Here is a 23,667-nt window from a genome sequence, read left to right on the forward strand (position 1 = left end):
GCTTCCACCTCGGAGCCTCCGCGTTCGCTCTGGGATCTGTGCCTTGGAGGGTGGCTGCCACCTGAGCAAGGCGATTGCTGATTCTTTTGCAAAATTCCAAGTGTCTTCCTCCTAGCCACATAAACCCTCCCGGGTTTATTTCCTGTACCACCTAGGGCTTGAATCCTGCAAGATATTCCTAAGTCTTAGACCAGATATTTCTATGGATTTAAACCTCAAAAGGAATGAGAACCCCACAGCTGTTGATTATACTTCTGAACTGAGTGGATGGGAAAACAGGAAAATGCGTGTTTGCGCAGCACAAGGGACTCTTGTGACTCTACTTTTTCCAAAGTGTGCTGGTCCTGGGCCCACCCTGTTTTGGAGACTCACAACCAGAGGGTCAGGCTTTATTTTTATGTGTGTTTGAAGGTGTTGTTTATGTCTATGTTATATCCATATTACTGTTAGCGTTTACTTGTCCTGCTGGCTCCATTATTTATTCGACTGGTATTATTTGTACAGCGCATTTTGCATCTGGGGGCATCCTGGCATCCTGAACCCTCCCTTGGAATTCCTCAGCTATAGCCACAGCTTTCGCTTAGTTTTGGTTGAAAAGCAGCTTTTGCTATTATGCAACCTCACACTGGAGCCAGCTCAACCTGGCTCACATTTTATCCACTGCTCAGTCCTGACCAGCTCCTTTCTTTCCCATGAAACCAGAAGCGTTTGCCAAAAAAAAAAAAAAAAAATACCACCTTCTAGATTGTGAAGTTCATGGTGGTTGCGGGACTTGAAGTTGAGCATGAGGATCCTCAAGCCTGGCGTCTTGCTGAAAAAAAATGTAGGGAGTGTTTCTCCCGGGGGCTGGGTAGTAAGCAGGTACTCTTTGCCCAGAGCTGGCAGGAGCTCATGTTGTCAAATGCGATACTAAGACGCTCCCGATTGCTAAAGTGATGGAAATGCAGCATTGTTATTGAGCAGGGCAGGAGATGGCCAGACAAAATAATCTCAAATAGCCCATGCACTTGCTTATACCGTTCGCCCAGATGCTTGCCTCAGAGGCTCAGGACACAGGGTCAGCCTCCGCCTTCTGGGTTTCTCCCGTCCCTGTGTGCCCAGACCACGGGGATGGCTATAAACGGCCTGAATCAGTTAGCACTGTCTGGGTCCAATGCCTTTTATACCAGCAATGAACATTCATGAGACAATCAGAGAAAGTCCAATACACACTAAATATTTTATAAGAAGTAATTGATCGGTTTTAGATGAGACAATAGCTCTGCGGCTTTGTTTTTAAGGTATGTACTTTAAAATAAGGAGCATAGACAGTGATTAAAATGCTGAATACGTAATTAAAAAAGTAAATCTGCCTCGTGAAATTATATAACCGTTTCCCTAAACCTACTCAGGATGCTTTTTCTGTTTTGAGTTATGTTGTGGCTGGCTGGGGCCAGGAGCAGGCCAATGAGAGTGCGAGGCTCTGATTGGCAGGTTGGGATATGGTGTGTGGCCAATTGCAAGCACGAGGTCATGACTCAGTGTATCCCACTGCCTTTCCACTTTTCTGATCACTCCTGGGAGGGGCCTCCTGCCAGAAAAAAAGCTTCCCTGCAAGCGTGTGTTGGGTACATTGCTCTGTTTGCCTGGCCTAGTTCTCACCGGGTATCATTTGCCTGGCTTAATTCTAAAATGCTTTAAATTCTTAGAAGTAGTGTCATTTCCCTTGATGAACAGTGGGAACTGGGAGGACATATATTGCTCTTGTAGCTTGAAAGTGAGGCATGAAAGTAGCTACCAAACAGCCCGAGGTCCCACCTAGAGAGGCTGAGGTTCGCAGCACCTCGGAGTGGAGCTGTGTTCATTGCCTGGCGCTGCTGCCTCGCATCACGAAGTGTCAAGTCACAGGCACTCGGCAACGTCTGATCATCTGCACCTTTTATCCAATGGTAGGAGCAAGTGGTACAACCTGAGTATTGATTTGCTACTGCTGTTTAGTTGATCTTGATCAATGCTAATTGGATCTTTGGTCTAACATGGGTTTATTTGCAATCTTGGGAAAGTTATCTTTCTGGGAGGACTGAGGGGGTTCATTATGACGCGAGGGCAGCACAGCTAGCTCTCTGTAAGGAGGGCACCTCTGATGACGATTCGCTAACCAGGACTCTATCGTTTTTTTGTGTCTCAATTTATTCCTTGGAAAAAGAGGGTAAAAATTAGTTCAGAAATTCTCATAATGAGAGATGAATTGTAAAAAATTCTCATTGTTGACAAGTGCAAATCACAGATGTTTGGAAGCATGTAGGATTTTGGCCTGTGTGTTTGACGTACAGAATAATCTCTGAACCTTAGACCCAGAAAGAAGAGAAGTTGGCGGGTGAGAGAGAGACCGGGTGTGCCGGCCAGAGGACCGAGAGAAGTCTCGGGGAACCATGACTTTTCCCGCACAAAGCTGCAAAGCTTCGTTTTGTGGTGCTCATGATCTAATGAGGAGGACAGAAGAAGAATAAACAAGTAAAGATTCAGGAAGCGATAAGTGGCCTGAGGAATCACTAATTGGGGTGTATGCATTTCCTAGGGCTGCTGTCTCAAAGTAGCCCAAACTAGGTGGCTTTAGACAACAGAACTTGATTCTTGCACGGTTCTGGAAGACAGAAATCCAAAATGAAGGCGGCAGCAGGGCCAGGCTGCCTCTAATACTCTGACTAGTGTCCTCCACGGCCTCTGCCAGTTCTGCTGGTAGCACTGATCCCTGGCTTGCAGCCAGGTTACTCCAATCTCTGCCTCTGCGGCCACCTGGCCATCTTCTCCTTGTGTGTGTCTCTCTTCACATGGCTCATTTTCGTGTGTGTGTGTGTGTGTGTGTGTGTATCTTCCCTTCCTATAAGGACACCAGCATGTGGGATTAGAACCCACCCTAATCATCTTAACTCGATTATATCTGCAAAGATCGTATTCCCACAGGGGTCACAGTCACCAGTACCAGGGGTTAGGACATCAATGTATCATTTTGGGAACACAGTTCACCCCGTAACTTGGAACAAAGGGAGGGAGAGGGCAGCAGATGGACTGAGAATGTGGTTTGAAGAGGAGAGTCAGAGGAAGCAAAGGCTGCAGGTGTCTGAGAGACACCAGGCCAAGGGCACCCGGGGCCCAACAGCCTCGGGGTGGCCAGTGTGGCTGAAGGACCACAAGGAATGAAACAGGAAACCGCAAAGCCTCGTAGAGCCCAGGAAGACTGAGGGCTTTATTCTAAATTAGATGAAAGCCGGAGAGAGTCTTGAGCAGAGGCGTGCCCAGGATCCGATTTATGTTTCCAAGTTCAAAGTGTTAGGGGGACAGCCAGAAGCCTGCATGTGGCACAGTGTTAACGGTCTAGTGGCCTGGTCCAGGACGGTCCCAGTGGATGGAGGTAGAAGAGATGGGGTTCAGGGTCTATTCCGAAGGCAAAGCCATGAGGATTTGCTGCTGGACTGGATGTGGCTAAGGAGAGAAAGCAAATAATCGTGTGTGACTCCAAAGGTTTTGTCCTGAGAAACTGGGTGAAGCGAGTGGCCGTTTGCCGGTAAAGCCACACGGGGAGGAGCGTGGGGAAGGCCGCCAGCGTCGGCGCGGGCACGTCTGATCGGAGTTGCCGGCCAGCTTTCCGCGCGGCAGTGCTGAGCAAGCGATTCAGACCCGGAGCGGAGAGGCGAAGTCAGGACAGGAACAAGGCAGCTCTCAGCACACTCATGCTGCCAACGCCCAGGGGACCGTGCAAGGCCGCTTAGAGATGGAGTGTCATTAGCGGCTGAGAGGCGCTGCGAGGATAAAGCCCTTGGGACTCAGACCAGGCAGGAAAGGGAGGTGAGGAAGGGCTGTCTGTGCCGGAGGAGAAAAGCCAGGCCAGTGCCGGGTCCTGGGAGCCAAGCGAATAAGGGTGTTTCAACAGATGAGGGATCCCTTCCCAGCGTGTGTACCAATATCAAACCGTTATGTTGTGCAGCTGCAGCAAACACACTGCTACTAAACTGCCTCAATTAAAACAAAGAAAAAGAAGCGTGATCAACTTCGTTGTCATGGATATTCTGAGAAATGTTTCCAAGTAAGGTCTTCACCCTGCAATAGAAGTATCTAATTCTTAGAGATGGCTATTTTAAGAAAACAGGGCTTTCAGAAACGGCAGGGTACTTTGGAGTGGGATTGTCAGAGGGAGTGGGGAAGGAAAGGCTCTCATCTTTTTACATTTTCATCTCCCCAGCGTCAGTGCTTTCCCACCTGCTCAGCTTTGGCCTTGGGTGTTTCTTGAGGAATGCAAAAATGAGAGTGAGGCCTGGCTGTCAGTGTGTGCGACCCCTGAGCTGCTCAGCATGTGGGTAGTGTGGCGGCTTGGGTGCTACCCCTTACTGCCCGTGGGGAGCAAGCACCAAACAGCTACGAGGCGTAGATGTTAATAACTGTTCACATGTAGTCCCCATCTAAGCAGCAGTCAGGGGTTCTTTGGATGAATGCATTTTCTCCTCCAACACGGTTCTATAGAATTAGAGGGGTTCATAGTCGGGTCGCCTCTATCGAACAAGGGTTAATTGAATCTTCCATTGATGCTGAAGAATCACAGTCCTGTCTCCAGCTTTGTAACATTTATTCATTCATCCTGGAGACAGGATTTTGCCCAGCGTGCCTGCGCTTGGGGAGTCTAATGTATGCCTTGGGAAAGCATCCCCAGCCCTTCCAGGGAGGTTGTGCTCTCATCGCTGGCGTCAAGTTTTGTTTGCCTTGGAACTCGTTGTCAAAGCCCAGAGCAGAGCAAACAAAGAAACCACTTAGACAATGGCTCTGTGCGTGAGATCCCTGCAAACAGAGTGAAGCTACTACAATATTTTTGTCTTTCTGTGAATTAAAAGGCAACGGCACGAGCCAGAGAAGGCTCTAGACCTGCAGTTGAGGTGTTTCACCACCTTCTCAGGGAGCCTGGGGTGAACCACCTGGCCTCTGGGATCTCAGCTTGTCTTCACCTGTGTACTAGGAAGAATAATAGTGTCTCTGCCCCCACCACACGTTTGTCACGGAGCTCACCACGAGACAGTATCATGCGGTGACCACAGAACAAGCAGCAAAGTCATCTGGCACCTACTGTGGGTCAGACACTGTTCCCAGGACTTTAAAATATTAACTCATTGATTCCCAAGGATCCATGGGAGAGTCATTAGCACCATGTAATTCTCAATTCACAGATGAGAAACCTGAGGCAGAGAGAGGCTAAGTAACTTCCCACCGTCACATGGCTGGTGAGTGGCGGTCAGGACTCGAAGGCAATGATGATACTTAATGGTTTGTGAATTTTACTACCTATTTATTACTATAAAATGCAGTCGTCTCAAAAAAAATGCCATGGGGATGAGCTTTCACTTTTATTTATCTACAATATAAATTCTTGCATGTTTTAGGGCATACCATTTACATAGTTAGAAATAATTTAGCCCTGGCTGGTGTGGCTCAGTGGATTGACTTGTGGGCTGTAAACCAAAGGGTTGCCGGTTCGATTCCCAGTCAGGGCACATACCTAGGTTGTGGGCCAGGTCCCCAGTAGGGGGCCCATGAGAGGCAACCACGCATTGATGTTTTTCTTCTTCTTTTTCTCCTTCTCTTCCCCTTTTTCTAAAAATAAATAAATAAATAAAACCTTTTTTTAAAAAAGAAATAATTTACATAGTTGGGCTGAAGAGTCACGTTCTTCGAAAAGGAGCCCGGGGTCTGGGAGTCGCCCGATCCTGGGACTGCCAGGGCATCTGTGGGGCCGTTCCTCTGACTCCTTGAACTTAGTGTCATTCCCGTAAACCTGGGAGCAGTTCTATGGCCAAGCAGCTGGGCCAGCTGTATGGATGGACTGGCGGGCCTGTTTGGTTGAAAGGTTAAATAACTTTGTGGGGAGAACAGCACATTTTTGGATGCCTGATATTCATGAAGAGGTCATCAAATACTCCTGAGTAGGACAGCCGCAAAGACCTGGTAGCTCACGAGTTGGACAAGTTGTGCTGGCTGCCTGCATTCCGTAGGATTTACAGACGGCCGCCATGTTTGATAGCTTGAAGTCTCGTCGTGAGATAGAGAAAACACAGTATATTGTTATTTTTTATTTAACCTTTAGTGTATGTTTTTTTCCATTACCATTTAGTCCCCTTATATCCCCCTCCCCCCAGCCATCCCCAGATGGTTATCCATGTCCATGAGTCCTTTTTTCTTTTTGCTCAGTCTTCCCACCCTTTAACCTCCCACCTTAGCTATCACCCTGCTCTCTCATTATGAGTCTCCCTCTGTTTTGCTTGTTAATTCAGTTTGTTCATTAGATTCTATATATGAGTGAAATTGTATGGTATCCGTCTTTCTCTGACTGGCTTATTTCAGTTAGCATAATGCTGTCCAGGTCCATCCATACTGTCACAAAAGGTAAATTTTCTTTTTTATTGCCAAGTAGTATTCCAATGTGTACATGTCCCATAGTTGTTTTATCCACTCATCTATTGATGGACACTTAGGCTGCTTCCATATTTTGGTGATTATAAATAACACTACAATGAACATAGGGGTACTTACGTTCTTTTGCATTGGCGTTTTGGGTTCCTTGGCTATATTCCCAGAAGTGGAATCACTGGGTCAAAAGGCAGATGCGTCTGAAATTTTTTGAGGTATCTCCATACTGCTTTCCACAGTGGCTGCACCAGTCTGCATTCCCACCAACAGTGCAAAAGGCTTCCCCTCTCTCTACATCCTCCCCAGCATTTGTTGTTTGTTGATTTATTGATAATAGCCATTCTGGCAGGTGTGAGATGATATCTCGTTGTGGTTTTAATTTGCATTTCTCTGATGATTAGTGACCCTGAGCATTTTTTCCTATGTCTATGGGCCATCTGTATGTCCTCTTTGGAGAAGTGTCTGTTCAGGCCCTTTGCCCATTTTTTTATTGTGCTGGTTGGAAAATACCGCATATTAGACATCAATCCAGAGGTCCATGAATCTCACAGGTGCAGTGCAACTAAAAGGCACAGATGATTTGACATCATCATAGTAGGCTTTTATTTTCTACCTTAAGAAAAATACGGTGACTTTCACTCTATTGGAAAACAGAGGCTTGTGCTTCACAACTGATGTTGTTGGTGAGGGTACATCTGTTGGTTTGATTTGTTCGCAGTGTTTACAGAGCCTCTCCTTCTGGGAGGCTCGGGAAGTGTGTGCGTACACGTGCCACTGCCCACCCCTCTGTCATCAGAACCCCAGGGGTAAGTAAACCAAGGTGCGGGGTCGGGGAAAGTCTTGGCAAACAGCAGCCTCAACGGCAGGTGCTGGGGACTCTCTTTGGTGACTGGGGCTCAAAAACTCAACTCTGCTCCCTGGAGAGACTGAGCAAGCTCAGCAGGGCTCATGACCCAGAGGAAGCAGGGCAGAGGCAGGGACTCAGGCCTGGGGAAGGAACGTGAAGTCACAGCCGCACCTGAAGTCATGGAACGTAGAGCAGGGCTCAGGGGACCAGGCCTGCAAGCCCAGTCAGGGTACTGAACCAAGGAGGCATTGCGGATGCTGAGCTGGGCGTGGGACTGGGTCCAGAGCCCGGGCCAGGCTGGACTAAGAGCAGAGGCTCAATGGCTCCTGTTTCGAAAGGCAGAAGGCAACACGCAAAGGAAGCTGTGTTCATCATTACGATGTTGAGTCCGGAGCATTGACTTTTTGGTACAAACTAGAACAGCATGGCTCCATGAATGCTCACAGGGCGACACACCCATGCGGCCAGCTCAGGTCAAGATAGAACATCTGTGGCAGTGTCCCTTGCATCCCCTCCAGGTCATCCCCATCCCTCCAGGGAAACCACGACCTACCTGATTTATATCCTCTGCGATTCAAGCCCAAGGTTTCTAAAACATCCAGTGGCTGATATTTATTAATCAGGAAATCTGCTTCTCTGCCGTCCCTCGAGGAATGAGATCCAGCACCCCTGCGTGTGCGCCCCCGTGAGGCAGAGTCCACTGTAGCAGGAGCAGCTGTCCCTTCTGGGGGCGTGGCCTCTCCAGCTCACCTGACTCACCTGGTGTAATCACCTGCCTGGCCTACTGCGTCAGAGCTTGTAACCCTTGTGTTTTTCCATCTCTGGATCCAAGCCCAATGTCTTTGTACTTGTTATCATTCCAAGGTAGTATTGGATAAATACACACATGAAAAAAGGAAAAAGAGTGACTTTTCTCTTGATCATCCCACTTCTCTAGTTTAAACAAGGGCCCATGATTCCCTCCTCGGTCAGGGTTCTGTGGTTACCTGTTCAGAATGTGCACAGGATGCTGACCCGCAGGTGGTGAAGCGGGCGCTTGCAGTGGGGCTCGGAAGGCCCGAGTCCTGCGCTCCCATCCTGCCAGAGCCAGCTCTCTGCAAATTATGTGGCTTTCCGGGGCTTCCTTAGTTTTAACCTACAACTCGAGGACTTGCCCTAAATGACCTCTCGGGCTCCTGTAAGTGTGGGCATTTTATGATTCCGTGGGCAGATGTCAAGGTCGCCTTGGGCACGCTGTCCCTGCAGTCTCCTTCTCATCCCTCAGAGGGGACCCAGCGCGAGGCCACTGGCTGGGCAGACAGCTGGGCCTCCTGGGGCCCAGAGGCACGCCAAGGGCAGGGCAGTGGGAGTCTCTCCCACATGCAGGCAGTAAGGGGAGCCCTGGCTGTGCCCAAGGGGAAGCGGCAACCAAACGGACTTCAAATAGGTCGGTTTTTACCCTCACCACTGGCCAGCGAGTCCCCGCGATGTTGGTGATAGACACTCCTCCCCCCGGACACTTTGTTGTCTGAGTTCTAAACCATCGCGACGGCTCCCGTTGAGTTTGAGTGACCGATACGCAGTTGTGAACGAGCAGGGGTGTAGTGCGTGTTTCTCACCAAACCTTGCATTCTGCGTGGGCCTTGTTGGCCGCCAGCACGCAAAGATGCCACTGTCCGCGCTGGTTTGGGTGAAAGTTCCCCACGGGTCAAAGTCTCCTGACGGAGGGGCGGTGCCCACGATGTCGCCACTTGCTGGAGACGACCTTTTCCTGCGTTTACGCAGTGGGTCCAGACTGCACGCTGATAGCCCCGAGGTTGCGGGGACAGGAGACAGACCCTACTGAGTAGCTTCAGTTTTGCCATTCTTTTTTTTTTTTTTTTTAAAGATTTTATTCATCCATTTTTAGGGAGGAAAGGGAGGGAGGAGAGAGAGAGAGAGAGAGAGAGAGAGGGAAACATCAATGTGCGGTTGCTGGGGGTTATGGCCTGCAACCCAGGAATGTACCCTGGCTGGGAATCGAACCTGGGACACTTTAGTTCCCAGCCCGCGCTCAATCCACTGAGCTACGCCAGCCAGGGCCTCAGTTTTGCCATTCTGTGCGACCCCCTAGAGATCGTGGGACAGAGTGTGAATTGCAAGGAAAGTATCTTCATTTCCTGAGTGCGAATGTCAGTTCCAACGTGAAATATATCTAAATAAAACCTTGGCACCTGAAATACATTCACTTTCAGTAATTTCTTGTTCCAAAACTAAAGAATGAACCAAGAAAACTGTGAGTATGACTGAAAGTAATTTTGGCCCACGAGGAGAGGGCTATTGAGCAGGGATGTGGGATAGGTGTTAAATACCCTGGGGGTGTCATTGTTCTCTCTTTGCATCTGTCCTAGTTACTGGCCAGCACCCTCCCAAGAGCAAGAGTCCGAAGGAGCCAGGAGAAAACAGAATCAAGCCCACCAACAAAAAGGTGAAGCCCAAAATTCCTAAAATAAAGGACAGGGACTCCGCCGATTCACCGCCGAAGACGCAGTCTATCATGGTACAGATGATGGAGAAGGGTCGCTTCCAGAAAGCGGCTGCTACCCTGAGTCTGATGGCCGGGCAGGCTCTGGAGCTGCGGTGTAAGGGGAGTAAGATCGGCTGGAGCTACCCCGCGTACCTGGACACCTTCAAGGACTCCCGCCTCAGGTGAGCACGTGTTTATTTGCATATTTACTTACTTACTTGCACTGAGTCGGGGTTTGGCTCCATTCCGTAACTAGACGCTATGCTGTTTCTGACACGTGCTATTTCACTCTAACACCTTATGAAAATGGAAGCTCAGTGGACAAAAGTCATAGGTTTTATTTCTTTGACCACTTAGAAAAAATGACAAACCCTATCAATGTTGGTTAAAACAGTGAAATTACATAGGAAACCCTGCGACAAATAATTGCAACTGTGATACAGAGAGATAGATATTTAAAAATTCATATTGTAAATAATAACAGACCCCATGCTTTATGTTATTTTTAAAGTAATCCTAATGAAAACTGAAATGACCTCACAGGAGATTCCTGTGAGCAACTTGACCTGAGACCAACTTAAACTGTTTTTGAAACCTCTCAAGTGCTTCACATTATTTTTACATTCCCTCGGTCTGTGATTTTTAATATTCAGAGGCATCAGTGGGTAAGAAGGCTGAAACTTTCTCACGTTTGAATGAATACCTTCAGGAGGCTGGTTTCTTGCTCAGGAGAAGTGAAGATTTGGGAAGCTGCGAAAAACAAGGACGCAGAGCGTGCTCCAGCGGGTCCTGGGAGGGGCCCGCGGGGGTGGGGGGCGCGAGTCCCCTGTGTCTTCAGCAGAGCCCCCTAACTTGCCTGGGTCTCAGTTTTTTCGTGTAGAGAATGAAGGGGCTCAGACTACAGGATTTCCAAGGTCCTTCCCACCCATTTCTTCATCTGATTTAGACTAGGGAAATGCAGGATACTATCTGTCTGGGATGACTGGAATGCGAGAAGAAAGGGTGGGGATAGCGGGCGTCTCAAATTCTACATATTCAAAGCAGAGTCATACGTCTGCACAAGCTCCACCTCCGACCCTCACCTTCCTCAGGGACACCACCGTCCACTCAGTTGCTCAGCCAGAAACCCGGGGAACATCCTTGCCTTGTCCCTCTCCCCTAATTCCCACATCTGGTCAACCACCAAGTTCGGCCAGTTCAGCCTTCCTAAGAGCCACCAGCCTGTCCTCTTTTCAGCTCTGCCGTCACTGCCCCAGTCCCAGCTGGCACCGACCCTCCTCACCAAGACCGCCGTAACCACGGCCGGCCCAGGTGTGTCCCCCTCCAACCTCCTCACTGCAGCTAAGGTGCTGTTCTAAAAATGTTCTTCTCATCACGTCATTCCCCAGCTTCACACTTGGTGGGTTTCCATGGGGGCTAAAGTCCAACAGCCCCACGTGACTGCTGAGACCCTCCCTGACCTCTGCAGTCTCTCTCGAGTCACCGCTCACCTCCAGATCAGTGTCTCCGCTTTCGCTGGCTGGGCTCCTGTGACACCACCATCAAGTGCTTCAAGCTTTTGGAGCTGGAACCCTTGCCTGGCCCTCCCTGCCTGGGTGGTTCAGCTGGCTGGAGTACCAAAAGGTTATGGGTTCAATCCCCAGTCAGGGTGATTTCTGGAGGCAACTGATCAATGTGTCTCTCTCACATTGATGTTTCTCTCTCTCTCTCTCTCTACCTCCCATCCCTCACCTCTCTCTCTAAAAAATCAATAAACATATCCTCAGGGGAGGATTAAGAATAAAACAAAACCTGCCTGGACCCACTCCTGGCCCCTCTTCCCCTGGCTAAGTCACTTCAGCCCCAGGGTCACTTTCTCCGGAGCCTGTATCAGCCCCAGCCCCACCCCCACCCCCGGGCCTGCATCCCAGAGCCTCTGGTGCATCCCTTGTGAGAACACCTGCATTTCTTTAAAAATGTGTTTTTCACTGGGACTTAATTAAGTGCTTGGCATTGAGCTTTATCCATTGAATGACGGCATAACAATCTCGTCCCCTCTCTTTCTCAAACGATACATCTTGGGGGATAAATAAATTAAAGTATAAGTAATATCTCTCTACCTGACCTCTGGTGTTAAGACCTCTTTCACATTTTATCCTGAAGACACTCTTCTGGTTTCAGGGTGTATCGCAGCATAGAGGTTTTCTTAAAGGACAGCAGGTTGGAGGAGGAGTGAGAGTGAGGAAGTGACTTTCATCTCCACACGTGAAGTATGCACGTGCAGGGTGTACGGTCTGTGTGCGCATGTAGCCCCTGCTTGGAACAAATCTGGAATTATCTATTACCAGAAATCTTTTCATTTACCAAAGTCAGATGTATACATTTTTTAAAAAACCAGAGTGGAGCTGTTTTAAGTTTAGTCTTTGACTTAAACAAAGCATCCTAAAGCTAGATGATTTGGCCCTTAAAGATTTTAATCTTTTCTAGGAGTATTTCCAAAGTCATGTTAGCCAAAATATGTTTGAAAATATCTTAAGGACTCAAAGTCAAGTGAACATGAATCTGAATTGAAAAGAAACAGCCAGTAGCTGAAAAAGTCAGTTTTGACTTAACATTAAGTAGTATTCATTCAAAGCACAGTTAGTGCTTTATAAGAAAGTAAAGACAGATGTGGACCCCCAAGGACTTTTCAGAAAAAAATGTGGAAAATGTGAAAAACATCTAGTCATAACTCTATATCAAACAACAACAAGAAAATCACGATTTATTTGACACCAGAGATTCAACAAATCGACTCTTGACATCCTTCCCGGAACGTGGTACTTTGGGGGAGAAGAGAAGTATTCATTCCGTGTTTTCTTTCCCCGTGGAATGAGTTCTTTCCACCGTCCTGACAGCTTTGGATTGGAAGCTTCCCAGGTGCACTTCCAACAAAACCTGGTCGTTTTAAGCAGTCTCGGCAGCTTCCTGGAACTAAGCGCCCATGCTACCGTATTTGTCCAAATCTAACCCTCTGACCGGAAGAGGGAGCATGCTATGGAACAGAGAGGTCAGGCTGACACACAGCGAGATTTGAATCCTGCCCTTACCATGACCAACAAAGTGATCTTTGATCCAGTACTTTGCTGGAACCAAATTTCCTCATCTGGAATATGGAGGTAATATTACCTATGGTAAGGGCTGCCTGACCCATGGTAAAGGTTCAATAAATTATAGTTAATTGTTACAAAGTAACATCTATCTCTCAAGCACAGTAATCCAAATCTTGGGGGACATTGGATTCTGACCAGGACTCACATAAATCAGGGAATCGTGCACAGGTATGTGGCATCTAATATAGAGGATCCAAGAAAGTTTGTACACTTCCGTCCCACTTTCATTTAAGTGATCAGTGCTTTGTAATCTGGGGCCTGTGTCCCTCTTCCCCCAGGAAAGCGTAAGCCCCACGAGGCCATTTACAACATCTGTGTGATCCAGCGTCAGATGCTTAGCCCCTAGAACAGCGCCTGATACCTCCCAGCACTCAGGAAATATCTCCTTGGCTTCTCCAGGGGTTTAGGGATCACCTCAGAAGTCAGCTCCTAGTCACGCATGCCTTCACTCACTCAACATTTAAAGGTAATTCCACTCAGTGCCGGGAGGAGGGTAAGAACAACCTGTGAATGTATTTGAGATCCCTCTCTGCCCATCCCGACCCCTTCCGTCTTCACCTCTTCCTCTCCCTTCATCTTAGACAGCGGGGTCTGTCATTTCTACTGAGCTCTTGAACACATCTTAAGTAAGTTATTTTGCTCTCTGGTTTCCTTCATTCCTATTTGGAAATTTCCAGCCCCAAATGAACCCGTTTACCTCCTTTCTCCTGTCGCACAGGGACGCTGAGCCCTGCTAAGGAATCCCATCTGCAGAAGGGAACGCTCTGCTCTTGCTTGCACAACACCATCATCTTCTGGTTTTCTTTCAGCCTGCCCGGCCCCTCCTCACAGTATCCTGCACCAGCCTCGCATCCCAGCAGCCTCTGCTGTCCCAGATAGTCAGTGTGGGTTCTGTGCCCTCTTCTCTTCCCTCTGCCTGCTGCCAAATGCTCATTTATCTATGTCAGAGTAAATGTTTCTTCTAAGCTCTAGATCGAACTCTCCAACTGCTTGCCCAACCGCCCGGATCTTTCGGGAGTCTTTCTTTAAAAGTAACCTGAGCTCATGGTCCTTCTGCAGCCCTGCTCATCCTCTCGTGTCTTTTAGTTTATGAATGGGCCTAATTCCATCTAGTTGCCCTTGACCAGAGGCCTGGGAATCACTTTGGATACTTCCCTTTTACTCCCAACCAAGGACCATGCCCTAAAGTTGCCATTATGTAATTATTTCCTGAGTCTCCCCACTTCTTTCCAGCAACAGCCCTAGTCTCTCACTCACAGCAACAATCGCATCACTGGCTGCTCTGCACCCAAGCTGGAACCTGACCTCGGTCCTCCACACAGCAGTCAGATCTGTCACAAAAGCACATTTGGTCCCTCCCTTTCCCTGCCTGGAGCCCCTCAGCTGAGCAATTCCGTTGTTCTTAGAATAAGGTTGAAGCTCCTGACCTGGCCCACGAGGCCATGCGTTGTCTGGCCCCGCCTTTGCCTGCGGCCCCATTTCATCTCATTCTCTCCTGTCTGCACCTCAGGCCCCGTTTGGATTTTTCCTGATCCCCGGGTGTGTCACACTCCTTCGCACCTGGGGCCTTTGCGCACGCGGCTAATGAACACACAGGAATAACCTCTCTGTATCCTTCACACCCGGGTCTGTCTCATCCTTAGGGAGAGTTCCTGGCTCCCAGTTCCCCTTTCCCCTGGCCCCAGTCACACGCCCTCCCTGCGCACCGGTCACCCATGGTGCCATTCCCATCGCCTTGGTTGTGGATGGTTGTGTCCCGAGGTAGGCTGTGAGCTCGGCAGGGATGATGCCAGCTTCCTCACCAGTGCTTCCCCTGCCCCCAGCGCAGCTCCTGCTGCGGCTCTGCAGCACTCCAGTGAGACCGTGGTGCCTGGGCACTGGTCCTACTGTGGGTCTGACATCGGGCCCCGGGAGCAAGCTCAGTGAACTTCAGAGATGAAAGGGACCTTAGTGGTGATTAGGCCTAAGCCCCTCCTTTTAACGAATGAGGAAGCTGAAAATCAAAGAGGACAGGCGTCTGGTCCAGAGAGACAAACTGGTGAGTGGCCACCTGAGTCTTCAGCTCCAGCCTCCTGGTCCCCAACCCCAGGAGGTCCTGCTCGGTGCTCTGGGTGTGGCTAGGGGCGCACGGGTAGAGAGAGGGAAGGGCCCACTCGGCTTCATGCACCTGGTGGCAGCCTCAGGGAAGATAGATCTGCCGCCTACTTTTTATCCCCTTGGGCACTAGACTAACGAACCTGATTTCTGCAATTAAGATTCAGGACAGAAATAAAATTCTTTTCCAGAGAGGTGCACTGAGAGCGGTTGAAATTTCACATGGATTTCAGATGGTTGGGGCATTCGCTGTTAAAACATTGCCTCGGGCTATTTAGAAAGGGGAGCTCTGAACCAAGGCCATCAAGGAGCCCCCATGCTAGAAGGGGGACTCTGACCACCCCCAGGATGGGGCCAAGGAGATGGTTCTCCTGAGTCCCCCCTTCTGTGACGCTCTCTTCTTTCTCCTTGGTGAGCCTGTGTCGTCAGAAGTCCACTAGAGGGCAGGCTTCAGCCGCGCTGCTATTGTCTTCCTTTCACCGGTGAAGAGCATTTCCAATGAGGACCAACTGGGTGAAATAATTGCACACTTGTACCTCGGGTCCTTTCATCCTTTTAGGCCACACGGTGGTCACGATTTAGAGCTATGTTTTAAGCAGCATAGAATTCAGCTTCCCAGCAGACACGTTTCAAAAGACGTGGGCATCTGTGAGTTCCTGGGCCCGCACAAGCCGAGTCCCGCTGGGGCTTCCCGAGCTGCGGGCACTTTCAGCGGCTCAGGAGGCTTCTCAGTGGCAAACAGTAACTACTTCCAGATGCTGGGAACTGGCTGGGAGTTTAACTCCAGACTCAGTACATCCTGAGCACGTAGATCTGCATTCCCCTTTGAGGTCAGAAAAGAGTGAGGGTATCTGTCTGAGATAGTTGTTGGCATTCATTGTATACAAGTTCCTATTTGTTTACTGTTTGTGGTCCTCTGCCCCATTCCCTGTATGTTCTCCCGCTTCGCTTCCACTTCCCAGCCTCCCTTAATTTATTTATTTTGTTCCTCTTTTCCAACAAGTTTTGTTTTATTGTGTGTGTGTGTGTGTGTTTAGCATCTATGATGTGCATGGTCCTGTGCTAGGTAGACGCTGGCGATACAATAGTGAGCAAGACAGACCCAATGTCAACAGCCAATCGAGCTTTTAGTCTCGTGGGCAGACAGACTGTTCACTGAGCCATATTGACACATAGCTATGTGAGTGCCTTGTTCGCAGGAGGTCGGAGTCAGGGAAGGGAAAACTCAAGCTAATATCTAAAGGATGAGCATTAACCAGATAAGGAAGGAGATGGGAAAAGAATATAAGAAAATTCCAGAAGAAGGAGCAGCATGAGAACCTGCCCAGAGCTGAGAAAAAGTACAGCACCTGGGTCACTGAGGGTGCGTGAGGGAGACGGGGTGGCTTCAGTTTGGGGGGGAAGGAGGAGGTGACCAGGTAGAGAGAGGACACTGGCGGTAAGCAGGAGTCAGACCCCGGGGGCCCTGTCTACCACGACGAGGGAGTGAGAGTGAATCTAAGGGCAGTTAGGAGTCACTGACTTGAAGCCTTCCTCAGCAGACACGCACGGACGGCACAGAGGGATATGCCCACAGTGTGAGGGTTACTCCCTCCCTCCGCCTGCAGGAGAAAGACGCGCCCCTCCTGGTCTCAGGTGCGCCCGACCTCTCTCCATGTGCCCCAGCCCCGTCCCCCGCAAGCTGGGGTCTACAGACATGTTCTTGGGCCTAAGTTTCTTTGCAAGAATTTTTTAAAAATTGCGTTCTTATCTTATTAATATAAAAAACATTAATATAAGAAATTTCTGGATTGTCTGATCAACCTCTGCTGGGTGATCAGCACAATCCATTCCCATCTTCTCTGGAAGCATTTTGTTCCTTCAGTATTATAACCCACTTCCAGACTCCACAGCGGGAAGCTCTCGGCACAACGCCGAGCCAGGTAATGCAATAAGAAGAAACTTAGTAAGTGGCCCAGACGACGCCTTAACTATAAATCACTGTGCAGTGAGAGCAGGAGACGCTGGAGATCTAAGCGAGGTTGTGCCAACATCACAGACGTAAAAGCAAGCTGGGCTGACGTGGCGGTACAGAAACCCCACTCCGCACCTAGGAATTTGGGGTGCAGGCACTGCCTTTCAGGATGTCGCAGTGGTGACTGAGAGGGTTGGTAGCATTTTTCAGTGGAGCCCTGAGTTCCGAGGCGTGGCTGGCACGCAGGAGGCCTCCCGGACAGCCTGCAGCCCGCGCCTCTGAGAACAATGCACAGTGTCCGGAGAGCAGGGAGGGCAGCTGGGTTTTCACTCGGCCGTGTCACTCGGCCAAAGTTGGCAACAGCTCACTCCCCCCGCCCACCGCAGACGACAAGAACAGCAGGTGGGCCAAGGAAGCAGAGGGCGGGTTCCAAGCCATTCCAAGCCTGTGGTCCAGCATGGGGAGGAGAGTGGTCTGGGGGTTGTCCCCCTACGCCAAGGTTGTGGGTTCAATCCCTGCTCAGGGCTTGAACCAACCAATGAATGCATCAATAAGTGGAATAACAACACCCCTCTAGTCTCAAGAAAGCAGTCTATTCCTTTGCATTTCTGGTGTTTGTTCAGAAGATTTACCATCCAAGTAATATCAGTATGTGTGGGCACCTTGAGAGTGTTGGCAAGACGGGAGGTTCGGTGAGTTCAGGGTGCCAGGTGCAAGCGGGCCCAGCCCAGGGCTGTTGCATTCCGTGTTAAAACTTGGCCATAGCGCCCTCACTGGCTGTGTGCCAGCCCATTAGTAACACACCGCTTGTTCCCCAACAAGGGTGGTGGCGGCTTGCTCCATTGTCTTCTGTCACCCGTCTCCCCAGTCCTATTCTCCCCGGGGTGTGGCTGTGGGCTGCAGCTACCCAGAGCTGCGGGGGTGGGGCCTCGGGGGAGGAGGCTGAAGATAGGGCTGGATTTCGTGTGTCCCGCAGAGAAGTGCTCATGGGTTTATTCCACGCAGCAAGATGAGAATCGCCAGAAATTAGTTGTTAGCATAAATAACCCTCATACAGCAGAATCGTAGGGCTGCCAATTTGGAAAGGTGACCTCGTAAAAATTACGTTCACAACAATGATTTACTTATTTCTGTGAGTTTCTCTGCATCCCCTAAGCTGTGTCTTACCATCACCCGGGAACTGGCGGTGCGACCCTGGGTGAGTCACTGGGTCCCTGTGACATGCGGGGGGGTCCAACCAGACGGCCTCTACAGCACCTTCTAGCTCCAAAACGATTATTGCTACTCGTACTTCACTCACTTAGATGAGGTGCGGGCCAAGGAGCAAGAGCCTTTGGACAAGTTATACAAGTCAGCTTGGCTCGCTGAACTCTGCTGGGTTCTGCTCTCAGTCGCCAGTAACTGCTGTCTGCTTGGCATTGGGCCGTGCAGGAAGGGTGGGTAACACAGGCCTGTTAACACATGGCTCCTTCTCGGGAGGGGGTCATTTTACTAGAGAATATGATGGGGAGCTGAAAAGGTCACCCCGCACAAAGCAGCAGCAGAGAGAGAGAGAGAGAGAGGGATGGATCTCCAAGATTTGTGGTAAAGACGTGAAGTGCAGGAGAAGTGGGAGAAGCTTCGATCTGTGTGTCCTGGGACAGCCGCAGTGACACCTAAGTGCTCGTTCTGGGCCACTTCTAGGACCTTGTACTGTTATTAACTAATTTAATTCTCATCACAACCCTTGAAGGTAGGGGCTGTTACTATCTCCATGCCTCAGGTGAGGAAACTAGCACAGGAAGATCCATTTGTTAATAGCGGTCACAGAGCCAGTAAGGAGTGGAGACAGGATTCGAATCACAGAAATCGTGCCCCTGAGTGCAGGCTGTTTTACAAATGCCGGGGAGCGGGAAAGCTCTCCCTACAGACAGACCTCTGAGGAGCAACCAGGTATATATAGGCCAGAGAGAGAAAGAAGAGAGCCTTTTAGAGGGAAAGAGATGGTGGCAGGGCCGGGGTGGGAATGAGCCAGTGGTGCGGCTGGGGTCAGGCGAGGACTCTGGTTGGGCGACGGGAAGGGCCCACGATGGGTGGAGGAGCTGGGGAGCAGGGCGCCTCGCATTCTGGGTGAAGATGGGCGCCCTCCATTCTGTGCGCCCAGGAGCCACTCACTTGTGAAGCGGGAGGCAATAACAAGACGGTGTTTGGAAACGTCTATGGGACGCTTTTGCAGAGCACTCCAAGGAGATGGGGGAGATGTTTTTTTCTAGAAGGATCGACTTGTCGGTCCTTTGCCGATAGAGTGTAAGGATTGGAAGAGAAACGGAGCGTCAGTGTTGCTGTTAATATTCCGCCCGGGCGGAAGGTGCAGCTGTGACTGCAGTAAAAGAGATGGGGAAACCTAGGGAGGCTGCCGCAGGAGGCTCCCGGGAGGGGGCGTCGCCTGGCAACCGCGGGTGCCCCGGGACCAGAGCGGGTGTGAGAACAACGTCACGCTGCACTTTGGATTATTTTTTATGCTTCAGCTGGCCTCTTTTTTTTTCATCAGAGCAAAATAATATAATGTAAAATAATAAAATAATGGCTTTTTTAGGTCTCCAAAGGAATGCCTGCTTGTCCTGCCTTTGCAACCCACATTCTAAAAAGGCAACACCACATAAAACTCACCTTCAGATTTTTTAAGTGCCAATGAGCCACTCACCATCACATGTTCAAAGAGCATCTGTTCTGCAGTTTGTAGGTGGCGTAACTTGTTCTGCGCATACCGTTTTTATTTTCTTCCTACAAAGTAATACGTGCTCATTTAATTTAGAACATTAGAAACGAGAGGTAAGTAAACAGAAGGCAGAGGTCACGGAATATACCAAGGCACACTGTCAACGTTGCAGCGTAGAATCTTCCGGTTTTGTTTTTAGATGTAAAAAATTGCATCGAAATGTACCAACTCCTTAATGATTATTTTCCCCTAATGTATCATGAATACTATTCTATGTTGTAACTGTAATACCACCTTACGTTTAACTGAATTTTTATTGTTGGAGTCTTACATCACCCTCCCTCCCTGCCCACCCCTCTTTTGAAACTCTCATAGCCCTTGCTGCAGTGAGCAGCTAGACAGCGATGATTTATTCCTGCAAGCGAAATGCTGGGCCGCAGGCATGCTCGTCTGCAGGCCTTTATTCTAGGAAGCCTAACAAGACTTTGTGCCTGGTTAATCTCTGGCTTATCAGTCCTGGCTTGACCTGTGTTGTCAAAGAGATACCCATGTCTCAGTTTCTGAGACTCTGAGAAACCTCTGAAGGAAGAAGAGTCACTTTTCCTTTAGGAAGAAGCCAGATGCGCTGGCTGGAGAGGCGACCAGAAAGGCTGACGTCAGCAGGGGGGACGAAGTGGAGTGAGGATAGCAGGGGACACGTCCGGCAGCGTGGTCAGTCTGTGGTCAGTATCAAGGACAGGGGCTGGAGAAAGGAAAGGGCTGTTGGCGGGTCTGAAGGGCTACCCCCTATGAGAGAGAGATAAAAGTGCCCATTATGACTTTTTAAATAGCACAGAGAACCTGGTGTAAGTCACTGTAGGGGAAAAGACCTGTGTCACATTTCACACACGTGAACATAACTGGCTGTTGGCACAGAAGAGTTACAGTTCTCTTGTCAGGGCTTTGAGCATGGCCTTGGATGGTCCTCAAACACAGAGAGAGAAGGAGGTAGTTCAGCTTCATTTCTGACATTGAAACTGTATTCGCTTTGAAGTTCCTCAGTTTGCATATTTGTTTCTCATACATATTTCTTTTCATCTCCTTTTTTAAAAATCATACACTGTGGGGCTTTGATATGTCTTACCCAGCTGTCTGTCTCCCAGGGCTGTGTCTGTTGACATGGCTCCGTTCCCAGCATATCATGGAGCTATTATGGAGCTTTTGTTTTTGACATGTTCTTAAAAGGAGGCTTAGCGTAAACACAGACCCTGTACAAACGCTTGCAACGCCGACGAGCAGATACACATGCATCTTTATCTCCCTTGATGCTGGCATAGTTGCCCGCATGTTGTACAAGCTAAATGATTTATAAATGCGAAATGAATGTTGAATAGGGAGCATATTTGATGACATCTTTTTACCTTACTCCTTATCTCTGTTTTATGCCAATAACGGCATCCGTCTCCAAGGCAGAAGGTCTGGGATGATGTAGTTGAGTGACCCTAGGGAGTTATTTGCAAAGACCTTCAACTTCTCCTGTGGCTCCAAAACTGGGGGGAAGTTCCCTGACCTCAGTCTGCTCACCTGGGATATGGGGATAATGACAGTACCTGCCTCACAGAGCAGTTGTGAGAAGGAAACCAGTCAAAATATGTAACGGGCTTAAAACGGGGCTTAACTCATATGCAACACTACTTAAGTTCTAGTTATTATCAGCAGTTTCATTCATCATCATTATCTTGTGGGACTGGGAAAAAGGAATGCATACGTGAGTACGCTCGGTTTTATAGTAAGTGCTGAATAACTGGTTGTTTTCTTACCCTGTTTCCTTCCATTCCTTACTGGGTGGTTTATTGTCCTTTACTTACTTATTTGCGTTTATTATCCACTTCAGTAGAAAAGGAGGTATCATGGAGAATACTGAGCTAGTACATTCAGATCTTCCATGTTAACGTTTGGTGTGTGTGACCGTATTTAACAGGACTTGCAGGCTGGTTAGGGGCACCATCTCTCAGTCAAAATTCCTTCAGTCCAGCCCCGGCTGGTGTGGCTCAGTGGATTGAGCACCGGCCTGGAAACCAAAAAGTTGCCGGTTTGATTCCCAGTCAGGGCACGTGCCTGGGTTGTGGGCCAGGTCCCTGGTTGGGGGCATGTGAGAGGCAACCAATCTGTGTTTCTCTTGTACATCAATGTTTCTCTCCCTCTCTTTCTCCCCTCATTTTCTTCTCTCTAAAAACAAGTAAATAAAATATTTTTAAAAATTCCTTCAGTCTATTTCACTTCATAGGAAGGAAACCCATGCCCTTCTCATTTACATTTATAACCAGGGTCTATGTGACGCTCCCAGCCAGGTGACCTGGGACAAGGCACTTCTCCAAGTTTCAGTGCCTCCTCATCAAAAGGGGGAAAAGTACCTCCATCCTCATGTCATTTCAAGAACTAAAGAGAAACCTTGTGATAACAATATCTAAACTACATTGAGTGCTTCCTCTGTGCCATGCACAGTTCTAAGTCTTGAGCTTATCTGAAGAGCTTAGTGTAATGCCCAGCATTCTGTGGGCATTGCCCAGTTTTGCTGTGGCTGCTGCAAGTTGAAGAGGGAGATGTACCCTCTTTGGAATTCCCATGGCACTTGGATAGGGGAACTTGAGAGCAGGGAGCTCTTTAGACGTCACGGGGTCCCTCTCTCTGTTCCAGAACCTCCCGCTTAATTTGCACTTAAAGTATTTATGGAACCAATGACTAATTATCTCGTCACCCAGGGCTCACCTCCTGCCCTTGACTTGTAGGACAGGAGTTTGGACCCCACCCTTGTCACCTAGTCACTGCCCCAGGTGTGAGGTGTGTAGTGGCCCTCACTTTGGGAGCTGTCAGCCACCACCTCTGTGCCATCCCATGAGATAGGCGCTGGTCGGGACAGAGCGTGCTGGGCTGCACGCAGGAAGCTGCAAGTCTCCACCGACGGGGATGGACTCTGTAGAGGCCACGAGAGCCCATAGGAAGAGCCACACACGCACACATGCACACATGCATACATGCACACAGTCCTGAATTTTGAACAAACTCTCTTTGAAACCTGGATTTACCCATCGCTGAGCTCACTGTGGGCCAGGTCTCAAGTGCTAGCTGAGAAGAAAAAGGCCTTAGGTGAGCTGATGGGCCAGGATATTCAGAGCTACATCCAATTAATGTAAACTCTGCTTTTCTTAATTACACTTTTTTGGGGGGTGCCTTGTTGCAGCACGAATTTTTGCTCCACTAAAACTTCACACCCTCCACTTCTTCCATCCCTGGGGATTTGTTAAGTGGTTATAAGAGAAGGGAAGGTCTCGCTGGGTGAAGCATCTCTGTGCAGCACTCTGCAGGGCTCTGTGAATTCGTGTCTCCATTTCACGCTGTAGACTCTTCCCTCGGCAACCTTGGGGCATAGTCCAGCCCCTTGGGTAGCCTGCCGCCTGGACTGTGTGAGGCCATTAGTAGAAATAGACGTTCAAATCCAGGCATTTAGAATGTAATCCTGCTAAATAATTTGTTTCCTGTTTTATAGTGTTTGCCTATGAGAGGGGGTGGAAAAATCCAGAAATGTTTTCCAGTGTATTTCCTTCCTCCCACCCCCAATCCTGCTAAAGATACAGCATGCAGATCTCATGGGGTGGTGGGGCTGTTCTCGAGTGCTAAATTCTTATGTGCCCAATGCCCTTCCTGGTGGAATGGCCTCATGTGCTTTTCATCACTACAGTGCTAGCCAATACTGGGCTCAGAGGAAGTGCCAAATAAATGCGTGGATTACTTGCTGATTTTGTACCCTGGTACTGAACTCTGCAGGGGATGTGGCCAAGACGTTATGGCCTATCTGGAAAGACCTCCATTTCCTTTTTCTCTCCACTGTTGCATATTTTATCTGCTGAAATCTAGCTCCATCCTCATAGCTGAACGTGTTCTTTTGGTGGTTGCCAAAGACTTTCATTCCACCAACTGAAGTGCATGTAAGTGTGTGTATGTGGTCACCAATCTCTCATAAAGGCATCTGACCTTTTGAGCATCAGCTTC

The 23,667-nt window shown here is 49.1% G+C and overlaps 1 protein-coding gene across 2 annotated transcripts in view; it reads left to right on the forward strand.

Moving 5' to 3' along the window:
- PDGFRL (platelet derived growth factor receptor like) overlaps positions 1-23,667 on the forward strand; it is a 36,705-nt gene that overhangs the window by 635 nt on the left and 12,403 nt on the right. For both annotated transcript variants that reach the window (XM_036011690.1, XM_028526822.2), the window contains exon 2: positions 9,646-9,943. In XM_036011690.1, coding sequence (XP_035867583.1) covers positions 9,646-9,943 — 298 coding nt within the window. The remainder of the gene's footprint in view (positions 1-9,645; positions 9,944-23,667) is intronic.

This window comes from Phyllostomus discolor, chromosome 11 (assembly GCF_004126475.2).
Source record: "Phyllostomus discolor isolate MPI-MPIP mPhyDis1 chromosome 11, mPhyDis1.pri.v3, whole genome shotgun sequence".
NCBI lineage: Eukaryota > Metazoa > Chordata > Mammalia > Chiroptera > Phyllostomidae > Phyllostomus > Phyllostomus discolor.